Source organism: Oncorhynchus masou, chromosome 10 (genome assembly GCF_036934945.1).
Source record: "Oncorhynchus masou masou isolate Uvic2021 chromosome 10, UVic_Omas_1.1, whole genome shotgun sequence".
NCBI lineage: Eukaryota > Metazoa > Chordata > Actinopteri > Salmoniformes > Salmonidae > Oncorhynchus > Oncorhynchus masou.
In genome coordinates this window covers 10,936,553-10,961,914 of record NC_088221.1, presented here as the reverse complement: position 1 = coordinate 10,961,914, position 25,362 = coordinate 10,936,553, and the positions used below count along the sequence as shown (strand labels likewise).

Here is a 25,362-nt window from a genome sequence, read left to right as displayed (position 1 = left end):
GTTTTACAGATTTACGCATTCGTCAAGAACGAATTCGTCATATATATTTTTTTAAATGACAACAATTGGTTTGAAATATATCCAAGCACATATAGCTTGCTATCAATACTCATAAAACCTCTGCGGCTTAAGCGAAAGCACACTACCGTACCTCCTGTGCCATAATGGTCCAGACCCCTTGGCAGACTCAGTAGTAGCCTACAATTTAGACACGGGGAAGCTGCACGGGGGTACACTTGCAGCAAAGGCCTGGGAGACAGGATTATAATCTATGGCATTAGTTTATAGCAACAACTGAATATATTCCTTACTTTAAACATTGTAATAAATCACTGAGTTGTCAAGCATGCCACAAGAGGGTGATATTGTACAAGTATCAGTATCGTGATTGTATGCGCACAATTTACCTCCACGACATAGTCGACACAGCTACTAATTGCTGTTGAATGTGTATTAAAAATATAATTACGTCCTACAAGCTACAGCCGCCATTAGAAAGTGTAGTCAAACAGGCAACAATTTCAACGATGACCTATGGACAATCTCGAGTAGAATGATGGCAAAAAGGTGTAGTCATCCAGGTATGACTATTCATGGCTTTAAGACCTTAAATCGATTTAGCATTTAGTTAAAATTACTGCACAATGTGGTATGGTGCAACATTGGATGCCCAGTTTGGTAACGTAGTGCACATTTCGTGCAGAGAGAGAAACCGACCAATGCTATCGCTGCCTTCCAAGCTTCAAGTTCAAATCATTGGACGCATATGCAGCGGTTTGAAGGCGATAAGGAGATTGAATAGAAAGGAGAGGCGGCACACATATTTCGGTTCACAATCCGTGTGGATGTATGACACTTCTTTATTGAAATCAACCGTAGGGAAAGTGTCGTTAAAGAGAAAACGAGGATGTGATTTCCCCCTGGGTGCATTTGATATTCATGGGGGTAAACTCACCCAGTCCTACTTTTCCAAGAGCCCTCTTGAAGGTACGTATCCCAGGCATCAACGATATTTTATGATATGTATTTGTGTGGGAAATGGGCTATAGGTGCAGGCTACCTCTAAATAACGCTGTATTAAGCAGAAATGCGCTCACGATCCTATTTCCAAGGGTGACAACTATTTCGCCCTCTATTTCCCCATCCCGGTTAGCATTTCTCCTTGACCTTTTATGTTCACATTTCAATAGTGAGATTATTTCATATATGCCCTTACTAATTCAAGAATGGTGGGTTATAGGAGAATGGGGGTTAAACGTCCCTGGTATGGCCAACTTCACCCTCACATTCCCAAGGACGGAAATGAAATGGACACATTTTTTATTTAGAATAACTTTTTCTCAAAGAATATCCTATACGACTATATTACACATAATCAGGTTATTTCCAAATGTAAAGTAGAATTGTTATATGTGTTGGTTGTAATACACCCCCCGCTTCTAAATCCGCTGGGGAGGGAGGTAGGGTTATAGGGTCGCGTCCCATGATACCTGGGCTAGAGCGACATGCTTGCCACGTTCCATGCTTGAGCGAAATGCTACATTGCCACGTTCCTTATAGGCTACCTGGGCTAGAGCGACATGCTTGACATAAGGTAACAGACATCACCTTTCCCCACTTTGTCTTAAAATATGAAAAGATGTGTCATAAAAATCTGATTGAAGTTTCAGGAATCAGCACGGTACTTATATAAGCGGGAAGCCACTGTCAAAAAGCACAAGCTACAATGCTAGCATTTTGCAGCATCTGTAAAAATCTAATTGTATGTGAGAGATGAAGGGATGATATAATAGTGTGCTGCTCTGTCAGAGAAATAATCACATGCCACCTTGAATCTGGATCAGGCAGCACACACACGCACAGGACAGATGGAGATGTGGACTACAGCAAATAACATCAGTCCTTTGTGCATTCAACCTAGAGCCACACAGTCTATTTACACAATGCCTAGTCAAAGTCTACACACCCCTTGCAGTTTTCACATTTTGCTGCCTTATAATTAAACACAACCTAATCCACATTTTCAAAGTGAAAAAAATGATAAGTCATTTGGAAAATGCTCTATCTACACAGAACAAAAATATAAACGCACAATACAATTTCATAGATTTTACTGAGTAACAGTTTATATAAATAAATCAGTCAATTGAAATGAATTCATTAGGCCCTAATCTATGGATTTCACATGACTGGTAATACAGATATGCATCTGTTAGTCACAGATACCTTAAAAAACGGTAGGGGTCGTGGATCAGAAAACCAGTCCCTATCTAGTGTGACCACCATTTGCCTCATGCAGCGCGACACATCTCCTTCGCATAGTTATTCAGGCTATTGCTTGTGGTTTGTGGAATGTTGTCCCACTCCTCTTCGATGGCTGTGCGAAGTTGCTGGATATTGGCGTGAACTGGAACACACGGTTGTACTCGTCGATCTAGAGCATCCCAAACATGCTCAATGGGTGACGTGTCTGGTGAATATGCAGGGCATGGAAGAACTGGGACATTTTCAGCTTCCATGAATTGTGTAGATCCTTGCGACTTGGGACCATGCATGGGGTGATGGCGCCGGATGAATGGCACGACAATGGGCCTCAGGATCTCGTCATGGTATCTCTGTGCATTCAAATTGCCATCGATAAAATGCAATTGTGTTCGTTGTCTGTAGCTTATGCCTGCCCATATCATAACCCCACCATGGGGCACTCTGTTCACAATGTTGACATCAACAAACCGCTAGCTCATACAACGCCATACACACTATGCTGTCAGCCATCTGCCCAGTACAGTTGAAACCAGGATTCATCTGTGAAGAACACGCTTCTCCAGCGTGCCAGTGGTGGATATAGAGGTCCTGGGCTGGCATGGTTACACGTGGTCTGCGGTTGTGAGGCCGGTTGGATGTACTGCCAAATTCTCTAAAAGAACGGCTTATGGTAGAGAAATGAACACTAAATTCTCTGGCAACAGCCCTGGTGGACATTCCTGCAGTCAGTATGCTTTTATTTCAGCTCATGAAACACTTTACATCTTGCGTTTGTATCTTTTGTGCCATTAACTTAAATCGGGCTTTAATTCCAGTTTCTTTACAAGCTATACAGAACAAAAATATATTTCCTTCAAATGTTGATATTTGCTTCCATACACAATTCAATATTACTTTTGAAATACAGTAAATAGCCTTATAACTTTGACAAGTTAAACAAATTATATATTCGATTCACGTCTCCAAGTAAACCAAACATAAAAGTTAAAGATTAGGATTAACCCAGTGGCTCAGATGAAGCTATTGAAGCATTAGATACATCTTTTAAATGTTGATATTTGGTTGCATTATCAACCAAACACAATTCAATATGACTTTTGTAGTACAGTAAATGCCTTAACTTTTGGCTAATCTTAGAAACTAATGTAACAGTATCTATTCAACCTTAAAATGAGTAACACATCCATGGCCACATTGAGGTTTTCTAAACATAAATGTATTTTAAAGTAATCATAGAAAGCATGCATGTTCAACATAGCATGTAAAGGTCGCACATCTGTGGAAATCTTCACAATTGCTGTAACAATCTTGAACAGCATTGATCACTTGCACTATTGTACTTTCAATGCAGTCTAATCTCAACTGCAATCCAGGTCATTTGGTTGTGCTATTAGATTAATGGTTGAAAGAGCAGTGATAACACATTCAGACGACTTAACATCACCAAAAATCAGACATGGTTTTTCCATTGGAATTTGGTTGTGCTTTAGATGGTTGAACGCGTAGTGATAACACATTGGGAATTCAACAAACTCCTGGCTGTCCTTTTTTGAGTGGGTGAATAAAAAGTTGAAATCTCTCATTGATCAACGTCTCAACCAAATATGACCCAAAAGGTCCATGTTGAAATGACGTGGTGTGTCCGGTATGTAGCTACTGCTGCATAGGTGGTAACAGAGGGGAAAATGCTAAGTCACTGTGAAAATAGTAGGCCTCTCAATCCTTTCCTTTGCCATCTGGTATTTTTAGGCTGCCTCTGATGGAAAATAAAACACTGAAATCCTCTCCCTATTTTCTCCCCCTACAGCACATGGGAAAGATCTGTGTAGGGGAGGTACAGGAGCATGGCTGACCGTCTGGACTATTCCAGCGAAGCTCGGTCCAGACAAGAATCAGCTTCCTAGCCGTCACTTCTCGACCAGAGCCTAAGCTCCTCTCAGACACACTCCTGCTTCACCAGCTCCCTGAAATCAATGCTATATTATTTCTATCATGGGATGCGTCAAATCCAAGAAGAGTGATCCGACCCAGTACGCCAACTCGGTGGAGAAGGTGGACAGCAAGCTTGGGAAGAGATGGGGCGAGAATGCGCTGCTGGTCCACTCTGAGACGGGGTCGGGGAAAGACTCTGCCCGGGTGGACCCCATCCTGCTGGAGTACGCCCACCAGCTGTCAGAGGAGATTGTGGCCCGGGCAGTGCAGCAGTGGCTGGAGGTGGACAGCCGCTACAGTGACATCCCCTACATCGAGTGTGACGTGCCATGAGGGAAGGGGGCAGGCAGTGCAAGAGGCATTTCTGTTCTGGGATTCACCTTGACCCTCTGGGGAGAGAGAGACAAATGGATGCCCAGAAGACAGGAGACCAGACAGCACTCAGATTCAGGGTGAAACAAAACACTACGAACATGTACCAGCTGGAGATGACAGATGTTCATCCCAATCTATGGTCCAAAGCCATTTTTCTGTTTAATTAATACATACTTGGATGTTGTAACTCATTTGGTGACAATTTGACCTTGACTAACAGACAAAGACCTTGGCTACTCCTCTCATATTCAATCTAAACCATGTGCTTCCCTCCATCGTTAGCTAGAGGATGAGAGTTGGGGTGGGTTTGGTTAAACTGTATTGGGAGCCAATAAAGCAGGAGAGTATCATTGAATCCTGCTTTGAAAATTACCGGTTCTGCCTTTCAGTAAAATTATACCGTTTTTTTTGTTGTTGCTTGACGCGTGTCATCCTGGGGCCAAATTTCAGGTCCTATGTAGGAAGTTATTAATAGGCCCCTCAAGTGGCTAGTGTTTTTCACTTGAAATGTTTGCTGGGATCAGCAGCTACACACCTCCCTCTCCATCTGTCTTCCCAGACAGAAGCTCCCAGTTTAGGGTTATTGGATAATGGCGTCCCAGGGTGCCTGTGGTCCACATCCACCAACAAAGGAAACACATTCTTCAAACTACCCATGAAGTAGGTCCGGGACGATACCAGTATCGCGATATTCGTTAGTATCGGGGCAAGGAAACAAAACATGAAGCGAATTTAACTTCAGCCCTAATGTTGGAAACAAAAATCATTATGTTGTCCCATTTATTTATTTTCCAAGCTATAGCACACAATATTTTACATACAGCAGGTTTTTAAAGGACCAAAGAGCTTTGTGTTTTTATTTTTGCCATGGAAAGAATATCGCGATACGGGTATCGTCCCGGCCCTACCATTAAGCAGGTCTTACCACGAGCTGCAGCAACAGAGGACCTGACTACGGTCACTTTGACAAAATGATGCTCTAGAAATGTTTTACAGAGGTTCAGCGTCCTCCCATTTTGTGAATTTGAATGTCAATGACAATAGGACATTCCTGAGGGCTGGCTAGGTCCGCATGCCATGAGTAAATCAGGACATTAGGACGGATTCACACACTTTTAACGGGACTTTGCTTCTGGACACAAAAAGAGTGCTGGGTTCACAAATACCTTTTGTTTTGGCCAAAAATGTCTAGGGCCAAGCACCCTGGTTTTTACGTACTGTATTCTATCCAGTGATGAACTACTGCCATCTGCCCCATAGAATTTACAGCAGAAATATGCAACTCTAAAAGGCCATGCTATTTTTATTAAGAGCAAATGGCTTCTTAATTGTACGATGCTATTTTAACAGGCCAAAGACACACATACTCACAACAGAGAGTTGAGTTGTTTGGAATAGGGGACCACAACTGCCAAAGTCCTTAATGAACGCTAATACAAGCACAATATGTTTGATGGGCTTTCTTATGACGTTTATTTGAGTTGAGTTTTAGTCATAGCACGTCAGTTCCCACCCTACCACAAACAATGTTCAAGAAGCTCTAAAAAAGGTGCATTAGTCTAGGCTGGGCAACATGGTACATTAACAAGTGGACATTATTTCACTGGAAAATGAAGTTTTGGTGATGTTTTGGAATGTGTATCTCAAGTGAGAATTCAGCTGCCAGGGCATTAGGTTTGCTCAGCAAAAAAAAATGTGGTGGTTGTGTGCTTTAACTGCTCCACCAAAAACTCCATTACATTTAAAAGCAACAAATTGTGTTTATAACGACATTTGCACTAATCTGGGTTGAGAGATTAATCTCTTGAACCATCCCAAAAATTCTGTAAACAAATTGAAAAGCCTGTCGAATGCCTCCCAGTCGAAACAGTTTGCGCGTGTATTGCAACAACATTTTGTGACGTTATTCTTTGTTTTGGCTGTTTTTTGTTGTTGTCTGTTCGCGCACACAAATATTTTTCTTGAGGCAAGTTGAAGTTTGGTAGCCCAAGTATATGCCCCTTCGTCGGTGATTGGTCAACAGTACTACTCCTAGTAGCAGTGGGAACTATAGACAGGATTCTTCAAATTTTCATGCACATTTTCTCACTTGAAAAATAATGCACCAAACATCTTAGTTAGATGTAAAATTATTAAGACCTCCTCAGCAAAAATGCCAACATTAATTACTAATAATTCTTGATTTATCTTCGATTTAATTCAGACTCTTTTGAGGAAGTGTTATTGGCTAAGTTGTTGCTACGGCATCTCAAGAGGGACAAACCGTAATATTGCTGCTTTTTTCTTGTTTTTCAAGCGAAGGTCTTTTTAAGGGAGTTTGCTAGTAGCAAACCAAACCTAGTTTGCAGACCCATTTAGCGGTGACGCAATTTTTTCCCCATACTGAATTCCTAAATCTAAGAACTGGGAGGTGGAGGGTTTAGAAACAGATCACAGTTATCACTGCTTCAGCTAAATGTTGTAACAACTTATAGATAAAGCTGCAAAAAACAATACATTCAAAAGTTGATTTCCATCAAGCTTGATTTTGACTCCAGTAAATTGGTTGATAAAAGTAATGTTTTACTATGCAGAAGACAACTAGTACTACAGTATATAATGTATACAATGCATTCAGAAAGTATTCCGACGCCTAGAAGTTTTCCACATTTTGTTACATTACAGCCTTATTCTGAAATGGATTCAAATATTTTTTCCTCAATCTACACACAATACCCCATAATGACAAAGCAAAAACAGGTTTTTAGTCTTCTTGGGTATGATGCTACAAGCTTGGCACACCTGTATTTGGGGAGTTTCTCCCATTCTTCTCTGCAGATCCTCACAAGCTCTCAGGTTGGATGGGGTGCGTCGATGCACAGCTATGTTCAGGTCTCTCTCCAGAGTTCGATCTGGTTCAAGAATCACTGCGTTGTCTTGGCTGTGTGCTTAGGGTAGTTGTCCTGTTGGAAGGTGAACCTTCACTCCAGTCTGAGGTCCTGAGTATTCTGGAGCAGGTTTTCATCAAGGATTTCTCTGAACTTTGCTCCATTCATCTTTCCCTCAATTCTGACTAGTCTCCCAGTCCCTGCCCTTGAAAAACATCCCCACAGCATGATACTGCCACCACCATGCTTCAACGTAGGGATGGTGCCAGGTTTCCTTCAGACGTGACACCTGGCATTCAGGCCAAAGAGTTCAATCTTGGTTTTCATCAGACCAGAGAATCTTGTTTCTCATGGTCTGAGTCCTTTAGGTGCCTTTAGGCAAACATGTGCCTTTTACTGAGGAGTGGCTTTGTCTAGCCACTCTACCATAAAGGCCTGATCGGTGGAGTGCTGCAGAGATAGTTGTGCTTCTGGATGGTTCTCCTATCTCCACAGGGGAACTCTGGAGCTCTGTCAGAGTGACCATTGGGTTCTTGGTCACCGCCCTTCTCCCCCGATTGCTCATTTTGGCCGGGCAGGCCAGCTCTAGAAAGATTCTTGGTGGTTCCAAACTTCTTCCATTTAATAATTATGGAGGCCACTGTGTTCTTGGGGACCTTCAATGCTACAGACATTTTTTTGCTACCCTTCCCCAGATCTGTGCCTTGACACAATCCTGTCTCGGAGCTCTACGGACAATTCCTTCGACATCATGGCTTGGTTTTTGCTCTGACACGCACTGTCAACCGTGGGACCTTTATATAGACAGGTGTGTGCCTTTCCAAATCATGTCCAATCAATTGAATTTACCACAGGTGGACGCCAATCAAGTTGTAGAAACAATCAAGTTGTAGAAACATCAAGGATGATCAATGGAAACAGGATGCACCTGAGCTCAATTTAAAGTCTCATAGCAAAGGGTCTGAATACTTATGTAAATACAGTATTTTGTTTGCTTTATACATTTGCAAAACATTTGATAAACCTGTTTTTGCTTTGCCATTGTGGGGTATTGTGTGTAAATTGATGAGGGAAAATAATGTATTTATCCATTTTAGAGTAAGGCAGTAACGTAACAAAATGTGGAAAAAGTCAAGGGGTCTGAACTTTCCGAGTGCACTGTATTTCATAATAATAAAACTGTGATAGCCTTCTAAGTTACGTCGAACACAGACATCCAATGCTTTGGATATGGTCAATGTTGCAGTTCACAATGCTTCCAGCTTGAATGAAATAAGGTATACCAACGTATGTACAAACTAGGTATACCTGGATTCTTTCCTTCGAAATATGATGTCAGTATCGGTAACCATGGCAAAATTACAGTAACATCAGTCTTTCAGTCAACCCTTTAGTTTGATTATGAACTAAATGTGTTTTCTGTTGGGAGATTCTAATGCTTCCTTTGAATCATCTGAATCTATATATTTATAATATTCATTTCACCTGCAGCACTGTACAGGTCTGTAAATAACTAATTGATTAAAAATGTGAATACCAATAAAGCTGAAATCTATGCCTTCTACCATTGGTTAAGTGACTTAATCTCTTTTTTGAGAAAGGGCATCGGCGAGGTTAGAACCTGTGACCCTCTATCACAGTGCATAGTCAACTGCTGTTGAGGCACTTAGAATGTTAATAAATTAGAAATGTGATTAGTGAAGTATGTTGGGTAATGTTGGCGGGAAAAAAGTCAAACTTGTGTTCGAACTGGAAACCTTGCGGGTCCGCAACCCGCGTCTGACGTCCCCCATCCACCTCAGACCCCTTTAACCTTTACTAAGCTCTGACCAATGAGCTTTAATCCAACCAATCAATTCGTCCAACTACTTCCGAAATGCTTGGGAAGTTCTGATTGCAATGAATTATATTAATCGTCAACATTTTTAAAGATATGGGCACAATCAGAATGTGGGCAAGATCAGGAGATAGGACACGTTCGCACCTGGTATAAATGGGTCCATTGATCATGAGCAACAAAGGTTAATCATCTGATAATGACCCTAACCCTTACTTACCCCTTACTGAAGTCTCAGGGTACCAGATCTCAACACTGTATTCTCATTTGAGAATGGCTTGAGAAAAATCGTCTGGAATCAAAGCTACCCTTACTGTAACTTTAAGCAATTTAAATTTCCCTATTCCCTAACCTCTTAACCTTTGGATCTGCTGTCTTCCGTCTGAATTAAATCAAATTATATTTGTCACATGCGACAAATACAACGTGTACTTCAGGAAACAGCAGCGGGAGCACCCCCCTATCCACATCGACAGGACAGTAATGAAGGTGGAAAGTTTTAAAGTTCCTCGGCGTACACATCATGGACAAACTGAAATGGTCCACCCACACAGACAGCATTGTGAAGAAGGCGCAACAGGTGACAAGACAAATTTCTTTGGCTTGTCACCTAAAACCCTCACAAACTTCTACAGATGCACAATCGAGAGCATCCTGTCGGGCTGTATCACCGCCTGGTATGGCAACTGTATCGCCCTCAACCGCAAGGCTCTCCAAAGTGTAGTGTGGTCTGCACAACGCATCACCAGGGGCAAACTACCTGCCGTCCAGGACACCTACAGCACCCGATGTCATAGGAAGGCCAAAAAGATAATTAAAGACCTGTAATCTGTTCACCCCGCTATCATCCAGAAGGCGATGTCAGTACAGGTGCATCAAAGCTGGGACAGAGAGTGAAAAACAGCTTCGATATCAAGGCCATCAAGCTGTTAAAACAGCCATCACTAACATCTGGAGGCTGCTGCCTACATACAGACTCCAATCACTGGCCACTTTAATAAATTGATTTAATAATGGTCTCACTAGTCACTTTAAATAATGCCACTTTAAGTATGGTTACATATCCTACATTACTCATCTCATATGTATATACTGTATTTTATGCCATCTTGCATCTTGCCTATGCCGCACGGCCATCGCGCATATATACATATATATATGTGTGTGTACATATTCTTATTCCATCCCCTTACATTGTGTGTATAAGGTAGTCGTTGTGAATTTGTTGGATTACTTGTTAGATATTACTGCACAGTCGGAACTAGAAGCACAAGCATTTCGCTACACTCGCATTAACATCTGCTAACCATGTGTATGTGACCAATAACATTTGATTTGATTTGTGTAGACCTTACTGTGAAATGCTTACTTACAAGTTAACAATCAATGCAGTTTTCAGAAAATAAGAGTTAAGAGAATATTTACTAAATAAATGAAAGTAAAAAAAGGTACAATAAAATAACGAGGCTATGTACAGGAGAGACCGGTACCGAGTCAATGTGCGGGTGTACAGTTTAAGGTAATTAAGGTAATATGTACATGTAGGTAGGGGTAAAGTGATTATGCATAGATAATCAACAGTGAGTAGCATCACCTGCAGTGCAAATAGTCCGGTTAGCCATTTGATTAATTCTTTAACAGTCTTATGGCTTGGGGGTTGAAGCTGTTAAGGAGACTTGACGCTCTGGTACCGCTTGCCGTGCGGTAGCAGAGAGAACAGCCTATGACTTGGGTGGCTGGAGTCTTTGACAATTATTTGGGCCTTTCTCTGACACTGCCTAGTATAGAGGTTCTGGATGGCAGAAAGCTTGGCCCTAGTGACGTACTGGGCCATACGCGCTACCTTCTGTAGCTCCTTACGGTCGGATGCCGAGCAGTTGCCATACCAGGCGGTGATGCAACTGGTCAGGATGCTTTTGATGGTGCAGCTGTAGAACTTTTTGAGGAATATCCACAACCTATCCACTACCTAGAGTTGAAACAGATTTGATCATGTGCTCAACCTATCCTTGCCTATCCAGGGCCAACAGCTCCCTCTGCGCCTGTGTTATGTCCCTTTAACGTTAATTGAATCATTAGATTAGCTGATAGACTGTCAGGTCCAGGAGATTTGTAATCGGCCAAATGGATTAATGGATCACACAAATTAGCTTTGATATAGTGACTCAGAAGCTTTAGCAGCTGAACAATACAGGCTTGTACACAACGCCAATGTTTTAACATTCCACTTTTTTTTAAATGGAATATACAACTAAGTGTTAATATATAGTTACATAGGCAGGTACAGTGTAATTATGCTTTTGTTAACGGCTTCAAACAACATCAAATTACAATTGTTACGATCAGGTTTTCATACACAGCTTGATCAACGTAATTATTATACAACATGCTTTTGGGAAGTTGGGAAATTGTAGCCATTGAATTGTACACCAGAGTGCACAATGAATTGAGAACTGGCCTTTAGCATACAGTAATACAATGCCAAATGTAACACTGAGTGATCACTTCAGGTACATGACACGGGCAAAAGACATTAAGAAGGATGCCATCTGGCTGGTGCCTTTTGAAGGGCAAATTCTAAACCCTAAAAATCTCTGACACCAAGAGAATTACTGAGCCTGTGTTCTCCAGGAGAGAGTGTTTATGCTGGTTCATTGTTTACTTAGCAAACTCCATGGCGGGTCATTTAGCTTCTCTGGCTTCATTTCTCTCTGGGAGCCTGCCTGTAAGTGCTCTTAACTGTGTGCTGAGGGTTAGAGTGCTGGGATTTAATATAACCAATGATTTGAGCTGTGTACAGAGAAATTCAATCAAAGCCACACTGCAGAAAAATAATGTAACAGCTCAAGTGCTGCAACAATCCCCCTTTTCATTAAAATACAAATTAGGTACAAATTACAGTAAATTGCTGTACGTTTTGACATGGTGTTTTCCCAGTGTAGGCTTCCTGCATTGTGTATTTGATTGAATGTATTGGACAGACACATGCACAGGAAAGTATGACTGAACAAGGGCCATAAAAACCACCTGACAGTGCCATCCCAAGTTATGTGATACTTCACACAGGATAGAACCTCTTCCTTACCCAGCTACTCCACCTACTCACCAAAACAAACATTTGCTTCTTTGCACCACCAACGGTAATGAGAAATATTGCCCTTTGCCAATAATTCTGTACATCAGCACAACAGAGATATTAGATCATCGCTTGATCCATAGTCCTACAATTTGCAATTCAGCACTACAAACTTTGAGACCAGCTAGCTAGATAATGTAGATGTATATTAGGAAACATCAATTTAGTAAATCTAGTAGAAACAAACCAAAAAGATTCACTGTGTTATCAACCGTCATTGTAGAAAGATAATATACTTTGAATCCATGTTGATAGATGTCATGTAACAATCATTGACACAGTATTGTTATAATGCACTGGTGAGGTCATAGTCTCTCTGTCCCCACAGAAATGGGCACGGCACTGGGGTGTGGTCTTACCAAAGTCCTGCTGTTGTGAGAGGCCACTGAGTGACTGGCATGCCATGTCTGATGGTCCTTTCCCTGTATGACCACTAATAGGTGAATATGGTGGCTTATTTCAACCATAAAACTCAATGAGAACATGGATTATATTGGGTGGACATGAAAGAAAGGATACGAGGGACAGAAACTAATTTAGGCAACTTGGACACCTCCTATGAAAAGACCTCATGAGTGGGAGGTTATGGAGGACCAAAGTGGTATCCCTTGATCTAATCTATGGGGTTGTCCTTAGAGCTTGAGGTCATGCTCCCCCAGTGGCAAGAAGTAGTCATCCACACTCTGTTCTGAGACCTCCTCCAGTGTGGATGGTCTCCACGTGGGGCCGTGGTGCTTGTCAACCAGCACTAGGCACACAAAATAATCAATTGCATACTGCCAGAAACATCCTAATAGACAGAAATGAGGGATGTAGAGCAGTTTTTGCCAACTACTACTCAACATTGTACAGAAAAAAGGATTTTGCAGGAGTCAAACACCTTACCTGCCTTCACACCCTCCTAGAAGTCACTGCCCTTCTGCAAAACAACAAAAATAAAAACTCATGACACACATACCTGTTTTAAACTAATAAGACCAGGAGACGGGTGCATAGCTGCTGTGGGGCGATCCTATTCCAAACCCAGTAAATTAGTAAATTGCATTACCTTTAGATGGAAAAACTTTAAATTGCTAAGAAAAGAGAAAAAAATGGGGAAGAGGAGGTAGTATTAAGGGCCTGGGGACTTTTGGCACGTACCACCATGTAGGCTTGATTAAGCCTGCACTCCATCACCAGAACCTCCTACAAACTCTCGCTGCTTCCCTCCTGAAGCTGCTTGAAGGTTCTCTTCAGCGATGTGGGAGACATCTTGGCTAGGATCTGTCAAATTTACAAACACAAACCTGGTTAGCTGTAGCCTAGTTTGTATTGATCATTAACTTTATGGTCAATACACTGGAAATGATTTCATGTGATATTGTGAATAGCCTATATCATTGTAGTCACACACAATTGCTAGCTTTGTATTGATATGTGCAAATCACATTTTATTTGTTACATGCTTCGTAAACAACAGGTGTAGACTAACAGTGACTAACATAGGGCCCTTCCCAACAATGAAGTTGAGGGGCTGTACATGTAATTCACAGCCCTAACCTGGTAAATGCCCTTTCCCGTATTTCCCACACACCAACATCTGAACTCATCACTTAGTGTATGTCGGCAACCGAATGTGTTACTCTCACATTTTATTATGTGAAAAATTATTATTATTTTTGCATTTTACCCCATTTTTTAATTACGATCTTGTCTTATCGCTGCATCTCCCCAACAGGCTCGGGAGAGGTGAAGGTCAAGTCATGCATCCTCTGAAACATGACCCGCCAAACCACAATTCTTAACACCCGCCCACTTAACCCAGAAGCCAGCCGCACCAATGTGTCGGAGGAAACACAGTTCAACTGACAACCAGGGTCAGCCTGCAGGCGCACGGCCCGCCACAAGGAGTCACTAGAGCGCGATGAGCCAAGTAAAGCCCCCCCGGCCAAACCCTCCCCTAACCTGGACGACGCTTTGCCAATTGTGCACCGCCCCATGGGACTCCCGGTCACAGCCGGTTGGATCAAACCAGGGTCTGTAGTGACGCCTCAAGCACTGCGATGCTGCGCCACTCGGGAGGCCCAATGTGCACATTTTTTAAAGCAATGTTACTACTCAATGAAAAAACGATTTTCATTTAACATACACATTATTGACACGGAACCAATGTTATAATCCCCAGTGTGCAGGTGGGATTTACATCCACTAAGAATATGTGTGTTAGTGAAACAACCAGTGTCAAAAATAGCCCACATTACACAACAGCTTTTCATGAAAAACACATACGGTAGACAGGTCCATGTGTACTCGATGATAAGAGTGTATATAAATAGCGACTAGCGGTGATCTCTCTCTCTCTCTCTGCTCAAAAGTACCCTGTGCTGCAGGCCCCGACTATTAGCAATGCACCAATGCTAAATATAATAGAATACTTGGTAGCGCAGTGTGCTGCAATGCTGGTTCTGGAGACACACATGGTGTGCTGGCTTTTGTTCCAGCCCAGTACTAAAACATCTGACAACTGTAATCATCAAACCCATGATTAGTTGAATCAGGTGTGATATTATTTAGAGCTGGGCTGGAACAACAGCCTGCACACCCTGTGGATACCTAGACTACTGCCTTCAGGCTACCAAGGGGCAACTAACAGAGAGAATCTAATAACAGTTGACCCAATATGACTCAGGCTTGTTTACTGCGTCAAGGACTGTGGTAATGCCACGGTTCAATGCCTTCTAGGCCAGAGAGGCTGCGACTGTCACGCATGGACACATATTATTGTAGTCACAGAGGAAAGTCATCAGTGCTGGAGAAATGTACTGTAACTGGTTGTATGGCAGGGAAGGAACTCAACTTGCCCTGCCAGTGTGTTATTACTGTAAATATGGCTATGCTCTCTAAGAGCCGGGGTTCAAATTGGTGTGTGTGTGTGTGTGTGTGTGTGTGTATGCGCACACGAACAAGCGTGCGGGTGCATAAGCCAGCATTGAAACAAGGACGGTGTTGGCTGGAATCAATCAGTTTGGATGTGCAAAAGACACCACGCTGGTTTTTAACAGTCCAAAAAAATCCTGTTTTTCATGATGTATTAACCAAAGTATTTAAAATGACTGTTGCTTCTACATTGAAATAGTTTGATCATAAAGTTGTCAAACACTTGGATTCAGGAGGTTGGATTATTATTGACATCCCCCTAACTCATTTTAATACACCAATGGTAACATGATATTCTATTACTGAATTTAAATAAGTACTGCCTTGTAACCAACATTAGAGAAAGCGTGTTTGAGGAGGGGCATGGTTTATATAGCTGGATACCTACTCCACAGGTGCCAAAATTATAATTAGAAGTGTACACTATTCATCTATGGCAAAGATACTTACACTACATGACCAAAAGTATGTGGGACACCTGCTCGCCGAAGATCTCATTCCAAAAAAAATGGGCATTAAAATGGAGTTGGTCCCCCTTTGCTGCCATAACTGCCTCCACTCTTCTGTGAATACTTTCCACTAGATGTTGGAACATTGCTGTGGGGACTTGCTTCCATTCAGCCACAAGAACATTATTGAGGTCAGGCACTGGATGTTGGGCGATTAGGCCTGGCTCGCAGTCGGAGTTCCAATTCATCCCAAAGGTGTTTGATGGGGTTGAGGTCAGGCCTCTCTGCGAGCCACTCAAGTTCTTGACAAACCATTTCTGTATGGACTTCGCTTTGTGCATGGGGGCATTGTTATGCTGAAACAAGAAAGGGCCTTCCCCAAACTGTTGCCACAGAATCGTCTAGAATGACATTGTATGCCGTAGCATTAAAAGATTTCCCTTCACTGGAACTAATGGGCCTGAACCATGAAAAACAGCCCCAGACCATTATTCCTCCTTCACCAAACCTTACAGTTAGCGCTACGCAGGTAGCGTTCTCCTGGTATCCGCCAAACCCAGATTAATCCATCGGAATGCCAGATGGTGAAGCGTGATTCATCACTCCAGAGAACTCGCTTCCACAGCTCCAGAGTTCAAATCAAATCAAATCAAATTTATTTATATAGCCCTTCGTACATCAGCTGATATCTCAAAGTGCTGTACAGAAACCCAGCCTAAAACCCCAAACAGCAAGCAATGCAGGTGTAGAAGCACGGTGGCTAGGAAAAACTCCCTAGAAAAGCCAAAACCTAGGAAGAAACCTAGAGAGGAACCAGGCTATGTGGGGTGGCCAGTCCTCTTCTGGCTGTGCCGGGTAGAGATTATAACAGAACATGGCCAAGATGTTCAAATGTTCATAAATGACCAGCATGGTCGAATAATAATAAGGCAGAACAGTTGAAACTGGAGCAGCAGCACGGCCAGGTGGACTGGGGACAGCAAGGAGTCATCATGTCAAGTAGTCCTGGGGCATGGTCCTAGGGCCGCGGTTCAGTTGAAACTGGAGCAGCAGCACGGCCAGGTGGACTGGGGACAGCAAGGAGTCATCATGTCAGGTAGTCCTGGGGCATGGTCCTAGGGCTCAGGTCCTCCGAGAGAGAGAAGGAGAGAATTAGAGAACGCACACTTAGATTCACACAGGACACCGAATTGGACAGGAGAAGTACTCCAGATATAACAAACTGACCCCAGCCCCCGACACATAAACTACTGCAGCATAAATACTGAAGGCTGAGACAGGAGGGGTCAGGAGACACTGTGGCCCCACCCGAGGACACCCCCGGACAGGGCCAAACAGGAAGGATATAACCCCACCCACTATGCCAAAGCACAGCCCCCACACCACTGGAGGGATATCTTCAACCACCAACTTACCATCCTGAGACAAAGCTGAGTATAGCCCGCAAAGATCTCCGCCACGGCACAACCCAAGGGGGGGCGCCAACCCAGACAGGATGACCACATCAGTGAATCAACCCACTCAGGTGACGCACCCCCTCAGGGACGGCATGAGAGAGCCCCAGCAAGCCAGTGACTCAGCCCCTGTAATAGGGTTAGAGGCAGAGAATCCCAGTGGAAAGAGGGGAACCGGCCAGGCAGAGACAGCAAGGGTGGTTCGTTGCTCCAGAGCCTTTCCGTTCACCTTCCCACTCCTGGGCCAGACTACACTCAATCATATGACCCACTGAAGAGATGAGTCTTCAGTAAAGACTTAAAGGTTGAGACCGAGTTTGCGTCTCTGACATGGGTAGGCAGACCGTTCCATAAAAATGGAGCTCTATAGGAGAAAGCCCTGCCTCCAGCTGTTTGCTTAGAAATTCTAGGGACAATTAGGAGGCCTCGTCTTGTGACCGTAGCGTACGTGTAGGTATGTACGGCAGGACCAAATCAGAGAGATAGGTAGGAGCAAGCCCATGCAATGCTTTGTAGGTTAGCAGTAAAACCTTGAAATCAGCCCTTGCTTTGACAGGAAGCCAGTGTAGGGAGGCTAGCACTGGAGTAATATGATCAAATTTTTTGGTTCTAGTCAGGATTCTAGCAGCCGTATTTAGCACTAACTGAAGTTTATTTAGTGCTTTATCCGGGTAGCCGGAAAGTAGAGCATTGCAGTAGTCTAACCTAGAAGTGACAAAAGCATGGATTAATTTTTCTGCATCATTTTTGGACAGAAAGTTTCTGATTTTTGCAATGTTACGTAGATGGAAAAAAGCTGTCCTTGAAATGGTCTTGATATGTTCTTCAAAAGAGAGATCAGGGTCCAGAGTAACGCCGAGGTCCTTCACAGTTTTATTTGAGATGACTGTACAACCATTAAGATTAATTGTCAGATTCAACAGAAGATCTCTTTGTTTCTTGGGACCTAGAACAAGCATCTCTGTTTTATCCGAGTTTAAAAGTAGAAAGTTTGCTGCCATCCACTTCCTTATGTCTGAAACACATGCTTCTAGCGAGGGCAATTTTGGGGCTTCACCATGTTTCATTGAAATGTACAGCTGTGTATCATCCGCATAGCAGTGAAAGTTAACATTATGTTTTCGAATAACATCCCCAAGAGGTAAAATATATAGTGAAAACAACAGCGGTCCTAAAACGGAACCTTGAGGAACACCGAAATTTACAGTTGATTTGTCAGAGGACAAACCATCCACAGAGACAAACTGATATCTTTCCGACAGATAAGATCTAAACCAGGCCAGAACTTGACCGTGTAGACCAATTTGGGTTTCCAATCTCTCCAAAAGAATGTGGTGATCGATGGTATCAAAAGCAGCACTAAGGTCTAGGAGCACGAGGACAGATGCAGAGCCTCGGTCCGATGCCATTAAAATGTCATTTACCACCTTCACAAGTGCCGTCTCAGTGCTATGATGGGGTCTAAAACCAGACTGAAGTTCAATGGTGGCGAGCTTTACACCAGTCGACACTTGGCATTGCGCATGGTGATCTTAGGCTTGTGTGCAGCTGCTTGGCCATGGAAACCCATTTCATGAAGCTCCCGACAAACAGTTCTTCTGCTGACGTTGCTTCGAGAGGAAGTTTGGAACTCAGTAGTGAGCGTTGCAACCGAGGACAAGTTATTTTTTACATGCTATGCACTTCTGCACTTGGCGGTCTCGTTCTGTGAGCTTGTGAGGCCTACCATGTCGTGGAGGAGGAATTGTTGCTCCTAGACATTTCCACTTCACAATAACAGCACTTACAGTTGACTGGGGCAGCTCTAGAAGGGCAGAAATTTCACAAACTAACTTGTTGGAAAGGTGGCATCCTATGACGGGGCCACGTTGAAAGTCACTGAGCTCTTCAGTGAGGCCATTCTACTGCCAATGTTTGTCTATGGAGATTGCATGGCTGTGTGCTTGATTTTATATACCCGTCAGCAATGGGTGTGGCTGAAATAGCCAAATCCACTAATTTGAAGGGGTGTCCACATACAGTGGGGCAAAAAAGTATGTAGTCAGCAAAAAAGTATGTATCAATTGTGCAAATTCTCCCACTTAAAAAGATGAGAGGCCTGTAATTTTCATCATAGGTACACTTCAACCATGACACACAAAATGAGAAAACAAATCCAGAAAATCACATTGTAGGATTTTTTAAATGAATTTATTTGCAAATTATGGTGGGAAATAAGTATTTGGTCAATAACAAAAGTTTATCTCAATACTTTGTTATATACCCTTTGTTGGCAATGACAGAGGTCAAATGTTTTCTGTAAGTCTTCACAAGGTTTTCACACACTGTTGCTGGTATTTTGGCCCAATTCCTCCATGCAGATCTCTTCTCGAGCAGTGATGTTATGGGGCTGTTGCTGGGCAACACGGACTTTCAACTCCCTCCAAAGATTTTCTATGGGGTTGAGATCTGGAGACTGGCTAGGCCACTCCAGGACTTTGAAATGCTTCTTACGAAGCCACTCAATCTCACAATACATGGCCCCATTCATTCTTTCCTTTACACAGATCAGTCGTCCTGGTCCCTTTGCAGAAAAACAGCCCCAAAGCATGTTTCCACCCCCATGCTTTCACAGTAGGTATGGTGTTCTTTGGATGCAACTCGGCATTCTTTGTCCTCCAAACACGACGAGTTGAGTTTTTACCAAAAAGTTATATTTTGGTTTCATCTGACCATAGGACACGTCTGGCACTGCAGGGTTTGAGTCCCTGGCGGCGTAGTGTGTTACTGATGGTAGGCTTTGTTACTTTGGTCCCAGCTCTCTGCAGGTCATACACTAGGTCCCCCCGTGTGGTTCTGGGATTTTTGCTCACCGTTCTTGTGATCATTTTGACCCCATGGGGTGAGATCTTGCGTGGAGCCCCAGATCGAGGGAGATTATCAGTGGTCTTGTATGTCTTCCATTTCCTAATAATTGCTCCCACAGTTGATTCTTCAAACCAAGCTGCTTACCTGTTGCAGATTCAGTCTTCCCAGCATGGTGCAGGTCTACAATTTTGTTTCTGGTGTCCTTTGACAGCTCTTTGGTCTTGGCCATAGTGGAGTTTGGAGTGTGACTGTTTGAGGTTGTGGACAGGTGTCTTTTATACTGATAACAAGTTCAAACAGGTGCCATTAATACAGGTAACGAGTGGAGGACAGAGGAGCCTCTTAAAGAAGAAGTTACAGGTCTGTGAGAGCCAGAAATCTTGCTTGTTTGTAGGTGACCAAATACTTATTTTCCACCATAATTTGCAAATAAATTAATTAATCCTACAATGTGATTTTCTGGATTTTTTTTCTCATTTTGTCTGTCATAGTTGAAGTGTACCTATGATGAAAATTACAAGCCTCCTTCACCTTTTTAAGTGGGAGAACTTGCACAATTGGTGGCTGACTAAATACTTTTTTGCCCCACTGTTCTTGTATATATCTGTGTCTGGTGTTAGCTAGTTACTGGCTAGCTAGGTCTTCTGGCAGCATGGAACAAAAGGGGAAGAAGGGTCATTCAAAACTGACACAGTAGTCATGTCAACACATCTATTAGTACTGCTGTGAACCACATGATGAGTAACATGCCAAACGGGATTTCAATGTTGTTTGAGTTTCTTTGTGTATCACCAAATTTGTTAGAGATGATTTTATTGCAACACTGCATCTAAGTTTCTTGACATAGGCATTTCAAATAGCTGCCAGTCAAGGCAAGCTCATGATTATAAGCTCCCCGCCCACTCAGCCAGTCTTTTCAAACTTCCTGGTAGTTAGCCATGAGAGAAAAAATAAATACTTTCACATTTGTTTTGTATGTCTATCCCCAAAACATATTATGGATGATACTTTAGTCAATCAAAAGGGACCTTTAATACTATCTGTTCCTGGAGTTTGCTCACAACGGTTTACAAAAGGACTGTGGTCTACTCTTCAACAATAAACACTCCAGCAGATGAAGAAGCCGGGTGTTGAGGTCCTGGGCTTGCATGGTTAAAAGTGGCCTGCGGTTGGGAGGCCGGTTGGACGTACTTCCAAATTCTTTAAAACAACATTGGAGGTGGCTTATAGTGGAGAAATGAACATAAAATAATCTGGTAAACAGCTCTGGTGGACATTCCTGCAGTCAGCATGCCAATTGCATGCTCCCTCAAAACTTGAGACATCTGTGGCTTTGTCTTGTGAGACTAAACTGCACATTTTAGATTGCCCTTTTACTGTCCACAGCACAAGGTGCACCTGTGTAATTATCATGCGGTCATGATCATTAATCAGCTTTTTGATATGCCACACCTGTCAGGTGGATGGATTATCTTAGCAAAGGATCACTAACAGGGATGTAAATAAATTTGTGCACAAAGTTTGAGAGAAATAAGCTTTTTGTGATTATGGAACATTTGCTTTTATATTTTTGTTCAGTAAAGTATCTGAAAAGTACAGAAGTTTCGGTATACCGTGCAACACTAATTCTAATGTTTAGGACTGGTAATGTTCACCTCCATCTCTACTGGTTTACTGTAGGTCCCAAAGTAATTTATATTTTATATTACCCCTGTATAAACTCACATACTGTAGGAGGCTATAAAAAGCCTATCCCTGAACACACCAACCCAAGGCACCAGATTTCTGGCAAGCTGTCTGATGAAAGGCATGTTTGAGTCTCTTGGGCTGCGTCCCAAATGGGCTGCAGCCCTATGGGCCCTGGTCAAAAGAAATGCACTAAAAAGGGAATAGGATGCCATTTGGGATGCAACCTTGGTCATCCTCATTTGAGGCCCCTTCAGTTAACTTTATAGAGGGGCCATAAATCTGCTAGGAAAAATTATCAGATGCACCAATGCTCAATAAAACAAGGCGGAGTAGGTTACTTCCAGCCCTGGGTCAAGCAGACGTTACTGATGAGGAACCACACATGGACATCCACGCACACAGTACATCCTACAGTACATATACAGTACCAGTCCAAAGTTAGGACACACCTACTCATTCCAGTTTTTATTTTTATTTTCTACATTGTAAAATAATAGTGAAGACATCAAAACTATGAAATAACACATGGAATCATGTAGTAAACAAACAAAAAAGTGTTAAACAAATCAAAATATATTTAAGATTCTTCAAAATAGCCACCCTTTGCCTTGACAGATTTGTACACTCTTGGCATTATCTCAACTAGCTTCACCTGGAATGCTTTTTCAATAGTCTTGAAGGAGTTCCCACATATGCTGAGCACTTTTTGGCTGCTTTTCCTTCACTCTGCGGTCCAACTCATCCCAAACCATCCGATTGGGTTGAGGTCGGGTGATTGTGGAGGCCAGGTCATCTGATGCAGCATTCCATCTATCTCTCCTTAGTCAAATAGCCTTTACACAGCCTGGAGGTTGTGTAAAGTCCTGTTGAAAAACAAATGATTGTCCCACTAAGCTTGCCTGAAGGAAGAACGTGTCAGGTGCGGCTCTGATTCGGCTCTGACTTCGTTGTCTGTTAGTGGGGAGAGAGTACTCATACCCCTAGATGTTGCGAGTTTTGGGTCTTGGTATTGTTTTTTGTGTTTGCTTTTGTAGGAGTTGTGTTGGCTAAAAACCCACTAGTTTTTGCTTTGCTTGTGTAGCTAGTGCTTCCTTGCTTGAGTAAGATGGGCAGTGGTAAGAGTAAGTTCAAAAAGGCTAACCAGTTTACCATTACCATTCCCTACCATGTGGTTTCACAATGAAAATTAATGATACTCACAATACTCACTGTGTTCTCCCGGTGGATTCATCTTCCATTGAGGAATATTGGTGGTCAGAGTTGATAGGGGTATCATCCCAGCCAAATGAGGCTCATTCCAGTTTCTCTGTCAGTGTTCAGAGTCCGGATTCCGCGGGACGATATACACTCCCTGATGAGCTCTGGAGGATTTTCAGGAGTGTGAATCAGATGACATCAGTCCGGGGACGCCTGAAGCCCTGGCTTTGGATTCGGCATGAGGGAGAACCATTGGGGATGAATGCGCCTTTGATGGTGTTTTCTCCTCCGCAGCGAAGTTCCTCCAGGTTTGGGGGAAGGTATTTACCTCCTGTCCCTGCAACGGTGATGCGTTGCTTATCCTCCGTTGAAAGATTTATACTGAGGCTAACAAGGTGGCTAATCCTAGCACAAATAAACAGCGCCGGTTCTCTGGATTCCTGGGGGGACAGTCGGATGTATTTGGATGAGACAGTTTTGCCAACAAAGCTGTTTGACTCCCCAACTATTACTGTTCCAACAGTGCTCCCAGGTGATTCAGTGAATGGTGGGCAAGTTACTGGTTGCCGAGGTCCCCGACCCCGTTGTTGGCCAGGTATCAGAATGCACAGTCTTTCCCACGTTCAGACACACGGTTGTCAAGAGTGGTGGATATGAAGGCAGAAAAATTATGTGGATATATTGAAGCAACATCTCAAGACATCAGTCAGGAGGTTAAAGCTTGGTCGCAAATAAGTCTTCAAAATGGACATTGGAAGTATGCTTGGGGTCAAAGTTGTGGCAAAATGGCATAAGTACAACAAAGTCAAGGTATTGGAGTGGCCATCACAAAGCCCTGACCTCAATCCTATAGACAATTTGTGGGCAGAACTGAAAAAGCATGTGCGAGCAAGGAGGCCTACAAACCTGACTCAGTTACACCAGCTCTGTCAGGAGGAATAGGCCAAAATTCACCCAACGTATTATGGGAAGCTTGTGGAAGACAACCCGAAATGTCTGACCCAAGTTAAACAATTTAAAGGCAATGCTACCAAATACTAATTGAGTGTATGTAATTGAGTATATGTAAACTTCTGACCCAATGGGAATGTGATGAAAGAAATTAAAGCTGAAATAAATCATTGTCTCTACTAGTATTCTGACATTTCACATTGTTAAAATAAAGTGGTTATCCTAACTGACCTAAGACAGGGAATTTTTACCCGGATTAAATGTCAGGAATTGTGCAAAACTGAGTTTAAATGTATTTGGCTAAGGTGTATGTAAACTTCCAACTTCAACTGTATATTGTGACATTGTATATAATGTTCATTAGAGTTGTCACATGTTAAATGGGATACTTCACGCTCACAGGCATTAACTACTCGGAGCAAATATGGCTAATGGTTATGTATGGTTGTCAAATCACATCAAATGTCATATACATATTTAGCAAATGTTATTGCAGGTGAAGTTAAATGCTTGTGTTCCTAGCTCCAACAGTGCAGTAGTACTTCACTTGTGGTTTCCTGAGGACGGCTCACCTCTCACAGTCCTGGGCGACTTTAACCTCCCCACGTCTACCTTTGACTCATTCCTCTCTGCCTCCTTCTTTCCACTCCTCTCCTCTTTTGACCTCACCCTCTCACCTTCCCCCCCTACTCACAAGGCAGGCAATACGCTCAACCTCATCTTTACTAGATGCTGTTCTACCACTAACCTCATTGCAACTCCCCTCCAAGTCTCCGACCACTACCTTGTATCCTTTTCCCTCTCGCTCTCATCCAACACTTCCCACACTGCCCCTACTCGGATGGTATCGCGCCGTCCCAACCTTCGCTCTCTCTCCCCCGCTACTCTCTCCTCTTCCATCCTATCATCTCTTCCCTCTGCTCATACCTTCTCCAACCTATCTCCTGATTCTGCCTCCTCAACCCTCCTCTCTTCCCTTTCTGCATCCTTTGACTCTCTATGTCCCCTATCCTCCAGGCCGGCTCGGTCCTCCCCTCCCGCTCCGTGGCTCGACGACTCATTGCGAGCTCACAGAACAGAGCTCCGGGCAGCCGAGCGGAAATGGAGGAAAACTCGCCTCCCTGCGGACCTGGCATCCTTTCACTCCCTCCTCTCTACATTTTCCTCCTCTGTCTCTGCTGCTAAAGCCACTTTCTACCACTCTAAATTCCAAGCATCTGCCTCTAACCCTAGGAAGCTCTTTGCCACCTTCTCCTCCCTCCTGAATCCTCCTCCCCCTCCCCCCTCCTCCCTCTCTGCAGATGACTTCGTCAACCATTTTGAAAAGAAGGTCGACGACATCCGATCCTCGTTTGCTAAGTCAAACGACACCGCTGGTTCTGCTCCCACTGCCCTACCCTGTGCTCTGACCTCTTTCTCCCCTCTCTCTCCAGATGAAATCTCGCTT

General features: G+C 43.1%; 2 protein-coding genes across 2 annotated transcripts in view; one reads left to right on the top strand and one right to left on the bottom strand.

The window, feature by feature from the left end:
- Positions 1-25,362, bottom strand: part of LOC135547126 (growth/differentiation factor 8) — an 87,511-nt gene that overhangs the window by 5,775 nt on the left and 56,374 nt on the right. The window contains exons 5-6 of the mRNA XM_064975829.1: positions 13,553-13,675; positions 13,298-13,331 (exon numbers count right to left, since the gene is read on the bottom strand). The gene's annotated coding sequence lies outside the window, so the exon portion shown is untranslated. The remainder of the gene's footprint in view (positions 1-13,297; positions 13,332-13,552; positions 13,676-25,362) is intronic.
- Positions 423-9,001, top strand: LOC135547125 (small membrane A-kinase anchor protein-like). Its single transcript, XM_064975827.1, has 2 exons — positions 423-987; positions 4,073-9,001. Exon 2 carries the CDS (start codon positions 4,258-4,260, stop codon positions 4,528-4,530), a length of 273 nt encoding a protein of 90 aa, XP_064831899.1. The 5' UTR covers positions 423-987; positions 4,073-4,257; the 3' UTR covers positions 4,531-9,001.